Source organism: Bos indicus x Bos taurus, chromosome 21 (assembly GCF_003369695.1).
Source record: "Bos indicus x Bos taurus breed Angus x Brahman F1 hybrid chromosome 21, Bos_hybrid_MaternalHap_v2.0, whole genome shotgun sequence".
NCBI lineage: Eukaryota > Metazoa > Chordata > Mammalia > Artiodactyla > Bovidae > Bos > Bos indicus x Bos taurus.
This window is the reverse complement of record NC_040096.1, coordinates 49,159,042-49,175,510: the sequence shown is the minus strand read 5'-3', so window position 1 is coordinate 49,175,510 and position 16,469 is coordinate 49,159,042. Positions and strand designations below refer to the sequence as shown.

The following is a 16,469-nucleotide window of genomic DNA, read 5'->3' as shown; positions in this document are numbered from 1 at the left end:
TGGGGGAAGAGGGTTCCAGGAATATACACCTTTGTATCCTTTACAAAAGAGACACCATAGGGTACATAGGAGATTGCCCTGCTCTTGTGGTCTCCAGAAATAGCCCACTTCTGCCCCTAGCATGAGTCAGTCATGAGTATGCCCAGAACATTTATAATTATATACTCACAAGTTGAGGAGTCCCTTTACAGTACAAACCTGTTTCTGGCTTTCTTGAAGCTGAGAATTTTCACTCAGAGCATCTTTTATAGCTATCTTAAGTCGTTCTTCATTCATCTGAAATATTTTGAAGGTTGTTTTGGCCTAAGTAGAATACAACATAGTGAGATTACAAGAATTAGCTTAATAGCCCTTTTTTATACACACTCCTTGAAACACAGAATTAAAGTTAAAAACACGCCAATATTAATAGGAGAGGCAGCATGCTATAGTAGAAAAAAGGCTGGCTTAACTCATGGTCTAGTCACTCAAGGTCTAGGTGCTCTGCCACTAACTTGCCACATGACTTTGGACACGTGATTCAACCCCTCATAACCTTCTATGTACACTACCTGGAAACTTTAATTAACTTTATATTGTCTCTCTTCAGTTCAGTTCAGTTCAGTCACTCAGTCGTGTCCGACTCTTTGCGACCCCATGAATCACAGCACGCCAGGCCTCCCTGTCCATCACCAACTCCCGGAGTTCACTCAGACTCATGTCCATCGAGTCAGTGATGCCATCCAGCCATCTCATCCTCTGTCGTCCCCTTCTCCTCCTGCCCCCAATCTCTCCCAGCATCAGAGTCTTTTTCAATGAGTCAACCCTTCGCATGAGGTGGCCAAAGTACTGGAGTTTCAGCTTTAGCATCATTCCTTCCAAAGAAACCCCAGGGCTGATCTCCTTCAGAATGGACTGGTTGGATCTCCTTAAAATCCACAAAAGCCTTTCTGTCCATTTTGTCTACTAATATTAAGTGCCAATCACCTTCAACAGTGAACCGTATATACAGCTATAGCTCAATAAATATTATTCAATGAAAAAAATGAACTTTCCTCAGATGCTCTATATTTTACAACTGTACCTAGGGCTTCCCTGGTGGCTCAGTGGTAAAGAAACTGCCTGTCAATGCAAGAGACACAGGTTCAATTCCATGTGACAAGGAGCACCTAAGCCCGTTTGTTACAACTATTGAGCCTATACTCTAGAGGCTAAGAGCCACAACTACTGAGTCCACGTACGACAACTACTGAACTTCATACACCCAGAACCTGTGCTCTGCAGCAAGAGGAGCCACTGCACTAAGAGGCCCATGCACAGCTACTAGAGAATTAGCCCCCACTGTCCACATCTAGAGAAAAAGTCCACACAGCAACAAACACACAGCACAGCCAAAAATAAATTAAAAAATTTTTTTAACTACTTTTTAAAGTAGTTTAAAAACAAACTAAATTTTATTTAAAATTTTATTTAAATTTTATCTTAAAATAAACTAAATTTTTAAAATACTGTATCTAAATCACCAGATGGTCAACACCGAAATCAGACTGATTATATTCTTTGCAGCCAAAGATGGAGAAACTCTATACAGTCAGCAAAAACAAGACCAGGAGCTGACTGTGGCTCAGACCATGAACTCCTTATTACCAAATTCAGACTGAAATTGAAGAAAGTAGGGAAAACCACTAGACCATTCAGGTATGACCTAAATCAAATCCCTTATGATTATACAGTGGAAGTAAGAAATAGATTTAAGGGTCTAGATCTGATAGATAGAGTGCCTGATGAACTATGGAATGAGGTTTGTGACACTGTACAGGAGACAGGGATCAAGTCCATCCTCATGGAAAAGAAATGTAAAAAAGCAAAATGGCTGTCTGGGGAGGCCTTACAAATAGCCGTGAAAAGAAGAGAAGCGAAAAGCAAAGGAGAAAAGGAAAGATATAAACATCTGAATGCAGAGTTCCAAAGAATAGCAAGAAGAGATAAGAAAGCCTTCCTCAGCGATCAATGCAAAGAAATAGAGGAAAACAACAGAACGGGAAAGACTAGGGATCTCTTCAAGAAAATCAGAGATACCAAAGGAACATTTCATGCAAAGATGGGCTTGATAAAGGACAGAAATGGTATGGTCCTAACAGAAGCAGAAGATATTAAGAAGAGATGGCAAGAACACAGAAGAACTGTACAAAAAAGATCTTCACAATCCAGATAATCACGATGGTGTGATCACTGACCTAGAGCCAGACATCCTGGAATGTGAAGTCAAGTGGGCCTTAGAAAGCATCACTACGAACAAAGCTAGTGGAGGTGATGGCATTCCAGTTGAGCTATTACAAATCCTGAAAGATGATGCTGTGAAAGTGCTGCACTCAATATGCCAGCAAATTTGGAGAACTCAGCAGTGGCCATAGGACTGGAAAAGGTCAGTTTTCATTCCAATCCCAAAGAAAGGCAATGCCAAAGAATGCTCAAACTACCGCACAATTGCACTCATCTCACACGCTAGTAAAGTAATGCTCAAAATTCTCCAAGCCAGGCTTCAGCAATATGTGAACCGTGAACTTCCTGATGTTCAAGCTGGTTTTAGAAAAGGCAGAGGAACCAGAGACCAAATTGCCAACATCCTCTGGATCGTGGAAAAAGCAAGAGAGTTCCAGAAAAGCATCTATTTCTGTTTTATTGACTATGCCAAAGCCTTTGTGTAGATCACAATAAACTGTGGAAAATTCTGAAAGAGATGGGAATACCAGACCACCTGATCTGCTTCTTGAGAAATTTGTATGCCGGTCAGGAAGCAACAGTTAGAACTGGTATGGAACAACAGACTGGTTCCAAATAGGAAAAGGAGTTCGTCAAGCTGTATATTGTCACTCTGTTTATTTAACTTATATGCAGAGTACATCATGAGAAACGTTGGACTGGAAGAAACACAAGCTGGAATCAAGATTGCCGGGAGAAATCTCAATAACCTCAGATATGCAGATGACACCACCCTTATGGCAGAAAGTGAAGAGGAACTAAAAAGCCTCTTGATGAAAGTGAAAGAGGAGAGTGAAAAAGTTGGCTTAAAGCTCAACATTCAGAAAACTAAGATCACAGCATCCGATCCCATCACTTCATGGGAAATAGATGGGGAAACAGTGGAAACAGTGTCAGACTTTAATTTTCTGGGCTCCAAAATCACTACAGATGGTGACTGCAGCCATGAAATTAAAAGGCGCTTACTCCTTGGAAGGAAAGTTATGACCAACCTAGATAGCATATTGAAAAGTAGAGACATTACTTTGCCAACAAAGGTTCGTCTAGTCAAGGCTATGGTTTGTCCTGTGGTCATGTATGGATGTGAGAGTTGGACTGTGAAGAAGGCTGAACGCCAAAGAATTGATGCTTTTGAACGGTGGTATTGGAGAAGACTCTTGAGAGTCCCTTGGACTGCAAGGAGATCCAACCAGTCCATTCTGAAGGAGATCAGCCCTGGGATTTCTTTGGAAGGAATGATGCTAAAGCTGAAACTCCAGTACTTTGGCCACCTCATGCAAAGAGTTGACTCATTGGGAAAGACTCTGATGCTGGGAGGGATTGGGGGCAAGAGGAGAAGGGGACGACAGAGGATGAGATGGCTGGATGGCATCACTGACTCGATGGACGTGAGTCTAAGTGAACTCTGGGAGTTGGTGATGGACAGGGAGGCCTGGTGTGCTGTGATTCATGGGGTCACAAAGAGTCGGACACAACGGAGCAACTGATCTGATCTGATCTAAATTCTAATATTTAATTCTTTAATTATAAAAGTAATAGCAAAATGTAAATGATTTTTAAAGCAACAGCCCTATAAAACAACTCAACTTACTTCAGCTACTTGTGATTTGAGGGACTTGGATTCATCTTCTAGGGACTGGATCCTTTTTGAAATCTCCGACATCTAAAAAGACAGTATCAATCACAAGTATTTACTGAACTCCTCCAGTTTTCAAGATGCCATTTCTATCAAGTATATTATTAACCTAACACTTTTGCTCCAAAAGTGAGGATTCAGATTAAGAAAACTTCACAGCTATATGCTTAAAGGGATTTTATATAAAAGTCATATAACAGTATTTCAACTCATCTTTAATATTTCTTAACATTTAAGTTATATATAAGAAGGCTACTAACATTATATCTTACTAAATAATCTCACACACATTAAGATCATCCTTAAGATAGATTTTAAAATAAAGACAAATAAAAGGGAAGTTTAAGTTCCTAAAACACTTTCAGAGTAATAAAAAACCAAAACCACTATATATGTGATTATTCAACTTAAATGATTTATGTGAGCTATTCCATAGTGCAAATAGAAAATTTCTATAAGAATATGCTAGAAATGCAACATATAATGTTAACTCTAACAAATGAAAAGAGCTAGAGGATCCAGAAAATTTTATTCTCCACTTTATAGTCTTCTGTATTCTTTTGACTTTTTTTTTTTTTTTTACAGTGCATGTAATACTTTAACTGATATCATATAATTTTTTTTAACTCAATAACGTTCTTTTTCCTACAGTCTCCTCAAACACAAAAGTCCTACCAATTCATCTTGCTTTGAATGTTTAGACTTCTCTTCCTTTAACTCTTTTTCTAGAATGAGTATTTCATCCTCAAGTTCAGATTTGGACTCAGTCAGCTTTTCATAGAATGCCTGAAAGAGGAAGAAAACTTTATAAGACAGTCATAGGAATATTTGGTGAAGATAAATCAGATGAATGTAATCAAATACACACACTATAAGTTAAATAAATCTAGTTTATATATTTGTTCATTTTTATAACACTGAAATCACAGAAATACTAGCAGGTGTTAGCAAACTTTTTCTAGAAAGAGATAGTAAATATTTTAGGCTTGAAAGCCATGCAGTTTCTGTTCCAGCTAAAGTCACATACATATGTAGTGAGAAAGCAGAGACAACACATAAATGAATGAGCATGGCTATGTTTCAATAAGATTTTATTTACAACAACCAGTGAAGAGCTCAGAGCCTAGTTTGCCAACTTCTGCTCTAAAACATTATAAAAGAAGCATGAGAAAAAGTCCAATTTCATATAATTCAATACATAAAATCAAAAATAAACTCAAAAGACAATCAAGATAATATTCTACACTGAATTAAAACATATTTTCTGTGGCCTTTTTAATTTAAAATGATTAGTTACTGGATTATCCAATTGGAATTTAAATACTGTAATAAACATACCTCTGATATTTGTGATCCTTCAACAAACTTGTTAAAAGAAAAATAAACCAAAAGAATCAAAGAACTTAATGCAGGCCAAAATAAAAGTAAAACAAGTACATATTATATCATACTGGTTAAAAAGCATATTTATATATATTCATATATATATATAGTAAAAAAATATATATGCATATATTTCCCCAAATTTGACTACCTGATTATATGAGTTCTCTTACTTGAATCAAAATTACCCTGATATTTGGATTTTATCTACAGATTCAAAGAACAATTTTTGTAACTGTACCACATTATAGTTTATATTCAACTATGTTTACCAATCTTGAAAATAAACACTGTATGTTTCAAAAAACTACTAAAATTAGAGAAAAACTTCCAAAATATTCATTTTAAAGTAAAAATTCAATGCCTAAGAATAAATTGGTGGCTTTATTTTATCCACAATGTTGCAAAGAGTAAATATATTTGCTATTCAGTTTTTGTTCTTCTGTCAGCGTGTTAAATTCCTTGTGAAATTCTATTTTTCAATCTAATAAATTACAAATAAAATAAATAAATAAAATATAATAATTTCAACACGTTTTTGAGAATATTAATAGGTAACATAAAGAAAAAAAGGTTAAGAATTCAATTTTATTTGGAATTCAATTTATGACTTCCTTTGGACTCTACTAGGAAATTCTGATCCATATGCTTTGATGATTTATAGACATCAGTGATGGAGAACGCCAAGCTAACTGAACACGTATACCGAAGGTACAAAGTCCATCATTTTCTATTTTAATATTAGTATGCTTTTTACAACACTTCCATCTCTAAACAGTAGCATGACACTCCTATTACAAACCCTTATCTGTCATACCTTAGCTAAACGACAGATTATCACACTTTCCTTCCTTATTATTAGCCAAATCAAACCTGGCTCAGGAGACCCAACTCTGTATTTCTTCCAAACTGCACATTCAGTGGCATCATGTTGGTACCTTGAAATTGGTCATGGTAGGAGTATTTACACAACAGAACTCAGCAGGTGTTACAAATAAAGGCTCCTACTTTTCAGATACCAGCACATCACTGTGTGTAACATTCTAGTCAGCTCCTAACCCTTTGATGGGGTAAAGGCAAGAACTGCCTCAATTTACATAATTATTATTTCAAACTATTCCTAAATTTATGAAAGTGAATTCTATTTTTCCTTCCTGGAGCAAACTGAGCCAAAAAAAAGAATGATTATCTTAATACATTTCCCAGAAATGAAGAATTAAGAGCATCTACATAACTCTAGATGACAGTGAACCGAAAATGCTTCACTCAAAACAAATCATCAACAAAGGCTCAAAATTTTACAATACCTTATGCTACTTACTAACATTCTATTTCCTATATTTAACTTAAATTTCTTTAAGTTTTAATTTCCAAGAAATGTGAGTTTTGAGAAGCTACATGACTTTTAAAGTTTATGTCATTTAGTAAGAACCTTCCCTTTAACTTCTGTAAGTATCTATTTGTTCTTACCTCCAAACTTTGTGCTTCTGTTGACTCCTTCTCATAGCTGGCATCCTTTAAAGATGACTCTAAGCTTTCATACTGAAAGAAAGCAACACTGTAAGTAAAAGTACTATAAATTTTATTCCAAACTATACCTGCCCTCTGACCCACCAATTCCATGAAAAGCAACAGTAAAACCACACTGCAGAAAGACAGCATCATCCACAGCTTCAAATTTACCACGATAATTTTTATTATACTATTATTGATACTCAACATGGAAAAATCTGGCATTCAAGAAAACAAGATCTGAGTGAGAATGAAGAAAAAAAATGAACAAGGGAAAAAGACAATCTTAGAGGGTTCAAGTAACAGAGTTCTCTTTCAGACAACAAAATAAGTAAGCTTAATATATAAGAGGAACTAAAAGACAATCATTGAGCCAAGGAAAGAAAACTACAAAAAGAGCCACACAACCTTTAGAACCAAAAAAGGCAACAGATGAAATTAAGGTTTAAAAGGTGATTGGGCATAGGTGACCAAGAAGGCAATGGCACCCCCCTCCAGTACTCTTGCCTGGAAAATCCCATGGACGGAGGAGCCTGGTAGGCTGCAGTCCATGGGGTCGCTAAGAGTCAGACACGACTGAGCGACTTCACCTTCACTTTTCACTTTCCTGCATTGGAGAAGGAAATGGCAACCCACTCCAGTGTTCTTGCCTGGAGAATCCCAGGGACAGGGGAGCCTGGTGGGCTGCAGTCTATGGGGTCGCACAGAATTGGACATGACTGAAGCGACTTAGCACCAGCAGGCATAGGTGAAGACAATCAGTAAGATGGAAGCTAGATCAGAAGAAAATATCCAGACTGAAGTGTGAACAAAAAGATAAGAAATCCAGAAAAGAACATAAGAGATATGTAGGATATAGTAAAAAGCTAAAATACAAGTATCTGGAATCCCAGCAAGAGAAGAAAAAAGAGAAAAACAGTATTTGAAAAAGTTATGATCAAGAGAATTCCAAAACAAATAAGACATTAAGCCACAGATTCTGGAACATCATGAAGCCCATGGATGAATAACAGAAGACACCACATCCAAACAGCTAGTAACACTGCTGAAAATCAAAGATAAAGAGAAAATCATAAAAATAGGCACATAGTTTCTTATAAATTATACACTTCCTGCCATATGACCCACCAATTCTAAGATATTTACAGAAGAGAAATAAAAACATATACCTACAGACAAAAAAAGGTAGAATGATCATAGCAACTTTATTCATAATAACCAAAAGATGGAAATAACCACATTCAGAGGTAAACGGATAAAAGAAAATGTGGTATGTTGATATAATGAAAATGTACTTTCAAGTTAAAACAAAAAACTACTATATGCAACATAGTGAATCTCAAAAATACAATGCTACCTGAAAAAAGCCAGACACAAAAAAGTATGATTTCATTTACAGAAACTCTAAAATAGACAAAAACTAATTTATGGAGATAGAAATATAAACAGTGGTTGCTGGCAGGGCTATGGGGCTGAATGAAAATGAGGACAAGGGAAATGCAAAGGTGACAGAAATGTTTTATGTATTAACGAGGAAGGTAGATTCCTGGGTGAATACACCTGTGAAAATAGAGAGAACTGCGTATTTAAGAATGTCCATTTAACTACTGAAAACTACACTTAAGGTTTTTAAATTGAAAGAGAAAAATAATTCAAAAAAAGACATAACACCAAATTTCAATAAAACTTATAGCTGACTTCGACCCATAAACAACATGCCAAGAAAAAAAGTAAAATGAGGTGTCCCCAAAGTGCTTAAAGAAAACAACTGCCAACTCAGACTTCTATAAAGAACATCATACAAAACAGAGAAATAAAGACATAGTCAGACAAAAACTAAGAGTTATCGACACTATGTTACAGAAAAAAAACAGGAGGTCCTTCTATTCTTTAAGAGGAAAAAAATCACCTCAGATGGAAGATGGAAAGGAAGGGAAGAATGAAAAGTAATGGAAAGAATAAATGTGTGGATGAATCCAAATGAATCTTGACTGTCTCAAAGAATAATAGAAAGAATAAATGTGTGGATGAATCCAAATGAATCTTGACTGTCTCAAAGAATAATAAAATTATTTGGGGGTTTATATAAATATAAAGGCAAAATATAATGCAAAAGGCAAAATATAATAGATAAAAGGGGGCAAGTGGAATTAAAGCATTCTAAGATCTTTGCACTATTCATTAAGCAGTATTATAATAGCACAAATTTATATTAGAACTCAATAATTTAAAAATATACACTACAATCTCAAAGGTAACCATTAAAAAAAAAAATCCGTAACTAACAAACCCACTGATGTAGAAAATATTGAATTAGTTAAAAACTGTTTCAATCCAAAAATAAAAAAATAGAAGAGAAAAAGGCATGTGGGACAGATGGGTCAAACAGGAAAATAGTTAAGATGGTAGATTTGACCCCTAATAAATTAGAAATTGTATTAAATGCAAATGAACTAAATAGTCTTTTAAATAAAAATATTTTTTAGACTGATTAAAAAAAGAAAAACCTATCTGTATGATGTTCAAATCACTAAGCTATGAGGAAAATGTACATTAAACCTCACTGAACACCACTATAAATCAACCATACTTCAGTAAAATTTAAAAAAACAAACACCTCATTGAGACAACACTTCACATTTGTTAGGATGGCTATAATCAAAAAGACATAATAACAAGTGTTGGGAAAGATGTGGAGAAAATGGGACACTCACAAGCTGCTGGCGGAAATATAAACTAGCACAGCCGCTGTGAAACACAATATGGCAGTTCTTCAAAAAGTTAAATATAGATCCAACAATTCTACTCGTAGGTATACGCCCAAAATAATTCAAAACGTATATTCACACCAAAATGTGTACAAGAATGTCCATAGCAGCATCATTTATAACAGCCAAAAAGTACAATAACCCAAATGACCATCAATTGAAAAATGGATATGTCAACTGTAGTAAGCAATATTATTTGGCAAAAAAAGATATATATAGTATTGATATTTGCTACAACATGGATGAGTTTTGAAAACATTATGCTAGGTTTAAAATGCTAGTCACAACAAAGCACATGTTATATATATCATTCCATTTACGTGAAATGGAATCCAGAGTGGGCAAGTTTATAGAAATAGAAAGTGGGTAAGTTGTCTAGGGCTTGGGAATAGGGGAGATTGGGTGAAGGGTGACAGCTAAGATGTGCAGGGCTCCTTTAGGGTGTACAAAGTATGTTCAAAAACATTTTGTTTTGTTTAGTAAATAAACTAAAAGTATACTAAATATACTAAAGTATACTAAAATATACTAATTATATAAATATTCACTTGTATAATTTAAATGGGTGAACAGTACACTATATGAATTATATCCCAACAGAGCTGTTTAAAAAACTACTATAATAGTTTCAAAACCCTCAGATACCAGGGAATAAATAAATCTAAGAAAAGATGTGCAAGACCTCAACACAAAAATGTATAAACAACACTGAGAATTTTAAAAAGACATAATTAGAGGGATATACCATGGTCCATCGATAAATACTCAACATTGTAAAAATGTAAATTTTTTCCAAATTAATCTATATAGTCAATGTAATCCCAAATTCCCAGCAGGCTATGTGCATGTGTGCATGTGTAAACTGATGAAGTGATTGAAAATTTATATGAAAAGACACAATCTCGAAAAACAAGTCTGGCGATTTACACTGTCAGATACCAAGACGAGCTAGGTAGCTTTTAAAAAGCATGGTATTGGTGCAAAGATATATACATATATGCTGCTGCTGCTGCTAAGTTGCTTCAGTCATGTCCGACTCTGTGCGACCCCAGAGACGGCAGCCCACCAGGCTCCCCCGTCCCTGGGACTCTCCAGGCAAGAATACCGGAGTGGGTTGCCATTTCCTTCTCCAATGCGTGAAAGCGAAAAGTGAAAGTGAAGTCACTCAGTTGTGTCCGACTCCTAGCGACCCCATGGACTGCAGCCTACCAGGCTCCTCCGTCCACGGGATTTTCCAGGCAAGAGGACTGGAGTGCCATTGCCTTCTCCAATATACATATGTGTGTATATATATAAAATAGACCAAAAGAACAGAAAATATTATAAAAACAGACTCAGATATACACAGTCACAAGATTTAAGACAACAACACTACAGAGCAAAGGGGAAAGATGGCCTTTTAATAAATGGTACCGGTAAATTCAGCAGCCATATGAAAAACATAAAATACTAACCACCAAATCATACATCACAGACTGAATTCTAGATTAATTTGCAGCTGAACTGCGTTTCCCCTCAATATGTGTTTGTTGAAGCTGCAATACCTCAAAATGTGACTGTATTTGGAGACAGGCCTTTCAAAGGCCATTAAGTTAAAATGAGCCCATTGGATTAAGATAGGCTCTAATCCAATCTGACTGGTACCCTTACAAGAGAAGGAAATTTGGACACAGAGAGACATCAGAAACACGCACCTGTACAGAGAAAAGACAATGTGAGAACAGACTAAGAGGCTGGCCGGTTATGTCAAAATGACAGGCCTTAGCACAAACCAAACCAGTCCTCACCTTGATCCTGGACTTCTAACCTCCAAAACTGTGAAAAATTTAATTTCTATGTAAATCATCCAGCCTGAGGTATTGTGTTGTAACAGTCCTATCAAACTAATAAAAAGACTAAATAAGAAAAGTAAAAAAAATAAAGTTTCTAAAAGATAACACACATGAATATCTTCATATTCTTGAGTAGACCAAAAAAAAAATTTTTTTTTAAATAGGAAACAGACAGCAGTCATCATAAAGAAAAGATTGACAAATTAAACTGTTACAAATAAGAACTTCTGCTTACCAAGACACCACTTGAAATATAAAGGCAAACCAAGATATTTGTAATACATGTATCTGACAAAGGACTTGTATCCAAAATATAGGAAAAATATATATATCAAAAGGAAAAAGATAACCAAAGATTTTCAAAAGATAAAAGATAATTTTCAAAATGTGAAAAAAAATTAACTAGGCAACATGAAACAAAAAGGATATATCCAAATGGCCAATAAAACATCAAAGGGTGCTCAACCTCATCGGTCAGGGAAACAAAACCCGAAATCATAATGAGACATCACTATGCACCGACCACAATGGTTACAATTTAGACTGGTAATATGAAAGCAACTCTCATACTTTGCAAACAAAGCATTAATAATCTTAAACTTACACAGAAAACCTGCACTGAAAAGTAAGGATCCTAGAGGATCCTAACATGGATGTCCACATTTTCAAAAATGTCTTACCTCCTTTTGAACAATGCTAAATTTTTCAAGCAGTTTACATTTTTCTTCAATCAGTGTAGAAAGTTCTATAGCAAGCTTTTTCTCTCTCCCTAAAAAAGAGTTAATGTTATCATGTTTTTAAGCTTATTTAATTACAAACAACAATGATGTGAACTAAAATAGAAAAAAAGAGCTTACCCACATAAAGCCGGCTTCTAACCTGAAACAAATTTTTAACAAAAATTACATTAAAACAAACATACATTCAGGCAAATATAACTTATTTAATTGCTACTGACAACTTAAAGTGTTTCTTATTACCTTTAGTATAAACGTAAGCTAGCCAAAAAGTGTTGTATTTCCATTGAGAAAATAATACTACATATTAAAGTCCCCCCATTGAAGATTCACATTATTTATTAGCATAATAAAGGCTCTGAAATAACTCTACCTTAAAAATACCTGTTTCATTTCATTTAGCCCACTGCTCCTCAAACATATTTGACCCCAAAACAAACTACTTAAAGAAGCCCCTATCATCTCCCCTAGTACTAATATCTAAAATAACACAATTTGAAAAATGTTACGATGGGGCCATGGATCTGCTGACTATAAAGTAAAAAAACTTTTTTCTTCTTTAACCTCTCTTTCAAACAATGAAGGGAAAATTTCAATTTATAAAGGGGTCAGGCTTAGGACTAAAAAACAATGGGGACATGCCTGCTCCCCCTTCACTCCCCAAATGGGCCACAAGGGCCAGAATAAATAAGTGCTGCTGCTGCTGCTAAGTCGCTTCAGTCGCGTCGGACTCTGTGCGACCCCATACACGGCAGCCCACCAGGCTCCCCCGCCCTGGGATTCTCCAGGCAAGAACACTGGAGTGGGTTGCCATTTCAGTACTGAGAAAAAAAAGCAATTGGGACTTAGATAATCTACACAAGATATACAGGAATAAAATTAAATGAAACAAGATTTAAAAGTCAAGGTACAGCATAATTAGTTAGATAAGGAACAACTAGTGAACTGAAACAGATTCAGAAACTATCTCAAAAAGTAACAGGAGGAGGAGGAGGCGGCAGCAACGAATCTCTTATAAATGGTGCCGAAGCAGGACCCGAAGCCTAAATTCCAAGAGGTGAGAGAGTGTTGTGCTTTCATGGGCTTCTTCTTTATGAAGCAAAATGTGTAAAAGTTGCCATAAAGGATAAACAAGTAAAATATACATTACAGTGGTTGGAATAAAAATTGGGGTGAATGGGTTCCAGAAAGCAGAGTACTCAAGTACGTGGATACCAATCTGCAGAAACGAGAACTTCATAAAAGCCAATCAGAAGCAGTATGCAGAGGGAAGATGCGAGGGGCTGCCCCTGGAAAGAAGACTGCTGGGCTGCAGCAGAAAAACGCTGAAGTGAAAACAAAAAAGAACAAACAGAAGACACCTGGAAATGGAGATGGTGGCAGCATTGGTGAGACACCTCAGCCTCCCTGCAAGAAAAGGACTTGAGTAGATCCTACTGTTGAAAACCAGGAAACATTCATGAGCAGAGCTGAAGTTAAAGATTCCTGAAGAACTGGAACCATGGCTTGTTGATGACTAGGACTTAATTACCCAGCAAAAACAGCTCTTTTATCTTCCTGCCAAAAAGAATGTGGATTCCATTCTAGAGGATTATGCAAATTATAAGAAATCTCGAGGAAACACAGATCACATAAGGAGTATGCAGTCAATGAGTTAGTGGCTGGGAAAAATGAGTACTTCAGTGTGATGCTGGGCACTCAACTGCTCTACAAATTTGAGAGGCCGCAGTAGGCTGAGAGGAGAAGGCAATGGCAACCCACTCCAGTACTCTTGCCTGGAGAATCCCATGGACGGAGGAGCCTGGTAGGCTGCAGTCCATGGGGTCGCTAGGAGTCAGACATGACTGAGCGACTTCACTTTCACTTTTCACTTTCCTGCATTGGAGAAGGAAATGGCAACCCACTCCAGTGTCCTTGCCTGGAGAATCCCAGGGACAGGGGGAGCCTGGTGGGCTGCCGTCTATGGGGTCGCACAGAGTGGGACACGACTGAAGTGGCTTAGCAGCAGCAGCAGCAGCAGTATGCTGAGATCCTTGCCGACCACTCTGATGCACCCAGGTGTACAGAGGGCCACATCTCCTGAGACTGTAAGAACTGGAGCAATGTTGGCCTATACACCTCTGAAAGAGAAGAGCCTTGCTTTATTACTGAATTATCTTCACAATTTCCTAAAATACCTGGCAAAGAACTCTGCAATTTTGTTCAGTGCCAGTGATTATGAAGTGGCTCCCCCGAGTACCATCGGAAAGCCATGTGAGGCACATGCACCCACCCACATTTGATCTCTATAAACACCTTTTTGTTTCTTAGTCCTTCTCTTGTACAAACAATGTACTTTGGAAATGTTCGTGTATAACAAAATTGATGTTTGTTTTCTGTTTGATTTTAAACAGAGAAAATAAAAGGAGTTACAGCTCCTTTTTTCTTTCCTTTTTTTCATTTCAAAGTTGCTGCCAGTATATTCAGTGATGGACAACAGAGAGACATACTGTAGAGTGTTTTATTGCTTAGCTGACAAAGCTGCTTTTGAACACTGGTGGTTTCTATTCCTTTGACACTACGCACTTTTATAATATGTGTTAATGCTATATGACACAATGCTCTGATTCCTAGTGCCAAAGGCTCAATTCAGTGTGTATAACTGAAAACATTCATCCATTTGTGCTCCCCTTTTTTTTAATGGTGCTTAAAGAGCCCATCCTTTGTGAGTAATCCATCCATATTGTTCTTTAGGCATTTTATCTTTGCCCAATTGCTGAAGAACGGTGGCTTGTTTCATGGTTTTTGTATTTGTGTCTAATGCACCTTTTAACATGATAGACTCAATGTATTGTGTAGCTACAATTTTCTGGAAAAGTTAATCTTTTAGAAATTGTTTTTCAGATCTTTAATAAATTTTTTCTTTAAATTTCAAAAAAAAAGCAACAGTAAATCATTTTTAAAAAAGGAGAAAAAATCGTTAAAGAGATAGGGAAGTGAGAAGAGCCAACATCTTAAACAGCAATAGTCCCAAAGACAAAAAAAAAAGTAAAATGCAGAAAAAACTTCTCAGAATTAAAAAATATAAAAGATTTCATATTTAAATATTTAAGATAATTCAAAGAAGAAATAAGAAAACAGTCAAGCCTAAACAAATTGTATTGAAATAAGGATACCAAAAGCCTCTACAGAGAACAGATCACTTACAAATGCATAAGAATCACACTGACAAGAGACCTTTCAGTGAGTAACATTAGATATAAAAAGACAAGGAAGTAAAGGATTTTCAAGTATTAACAGGATGAAACTTTAGACCCAGAATGCTTAAATCAAACAAACTGCTGTTCCAACATAAGGACTTAATTCAAACATTCTCAAGCATACAAAAGTTTTGCCATACAAAGACCAATACTAAACACAATATAGAAAGAAGTATCCAAATATGAGAAGAATTAAATCCAGGAGACCCTACAAGAGGTATGTCAATTACTGATGATCAAATATCTTGGTAATATTTATTGTTGTCTTCAGGGATGGAGAAGGGGTGGAGAAGAAAGTGAAAAAGAAAAGAGAAATATTTTTAGAACTAAAATTCTAGATTATACCAACATGAAAGTAGTTTGGAAAGTGAAAGAGACCAAGGGATGTGAGAGTATGCTAAATAAGGTTCTTGTCTTCTCACTAGGAAAATTTACTTTATGAATGCAGAAAGAACTGAAAAGAAATATATCAAAAGTGGAACAAATTAATAAAGTATGCTAGGAGAAAGTGGTCCAAATACATCAGTAATCAATAATCGTAACATGTAGATACAGTAAACTCAGTGAAAACACAGACTTTCGGATTAAATATTTTAAAAAATTCATACAGAACTGAATCACTTTGCTGTATGCCTGAAACTAACACGACATAGTAAATCAACTATACTCCAATAAAACAGAGAAATTTGTAGAGTACATACATTAAGTAAAAGACCACAGAAAGACCGGAAAATATAAGGATGGAAAAAGACACAATAAACATTACCAAAAAGAAAATTGGTCTAGCTGTATTAACATCAGATAAGAAACTTTAAGACAAAAGCATCAGTAGAGTTATAGAGGGTCACTAAATATTGACTAAACAGTTAACCCACCAATAAGAGATATAGCAATTCTAAACATATATCCACCTAACACAATATTCTCAAAATACGTAAAGAAAGAATTGAAAAAACTATAGAAAGTAACTGATAAATCCATCATGACAGTGGAATTCAGCCAACTTCTCTCTATTCTTGATAGATGAAGGAAACAACAACAAAAAGAGCAAGAATATGTGATACATGAACACTACAAATGAGCAAGTTAGCAAGACTGACCTAATAATGGATGGGTATGGA

The 16,469-nt window shown here is 35.9% G+C and overlaps 1 protein-coding gene and 1 pseudogene across 14 annotated transcripts in view; one reads left to right on the top strand and one right to left on the bottom strand.

Moving 5' to 3' along the window:
• MIA2 (MIA SH3 domain ER export factor 2) overlaps positions 1-16,469 on the bottom strand; it is a 97,176-nt gene that overhangs the window by 40,630 nt on the left and 40,077 nt on the right. For 9 of the 14 annotated variants that reach the window (XR_003507395.1, XM_027521217.1, XM_027521215.1 and 6 more), the window contains 7 exons: positions 12,230-12,251; positions 12,053-12,141; positions 6,731-6,802; positions 5,216-5,242; positions 4,553-4,663; positions 3,833-3,904; positions 199-303 (listed from right to left, as the gene is read on the bottom strand). Coding sequence is in view for 13 of the 14 variants with exons in the window: in XM_027521217.1 (XP_027377018.1) it covers positions 199-303; positions 3,833-3,904; positions 4,553-4,663; positions 5,216-5,242; positions 6,731-6,802; positions 12,053-12,141; positions 12,230-12,251 (498 nt within the window). In the remaining variant the exon portion in view is untranslated. The remainder of the gene's footprint in view (positions 1-198; positions 304-3,832; positions 3,905-4,552; positions 4,664-5,215; positions 5,243-6,730; positions 6,803-12,052; positions 12,142-12,229; positions 12,252-16,469) is intronic. The other 5 variants (XM_027521216.1, XM_027521218.1, XM_027521225.1 and 2 more) reach the window with 1 other exon arrangement.
• Positions 12,908-14,529, top strand: LOC113879631 (annotated as a pseudogene).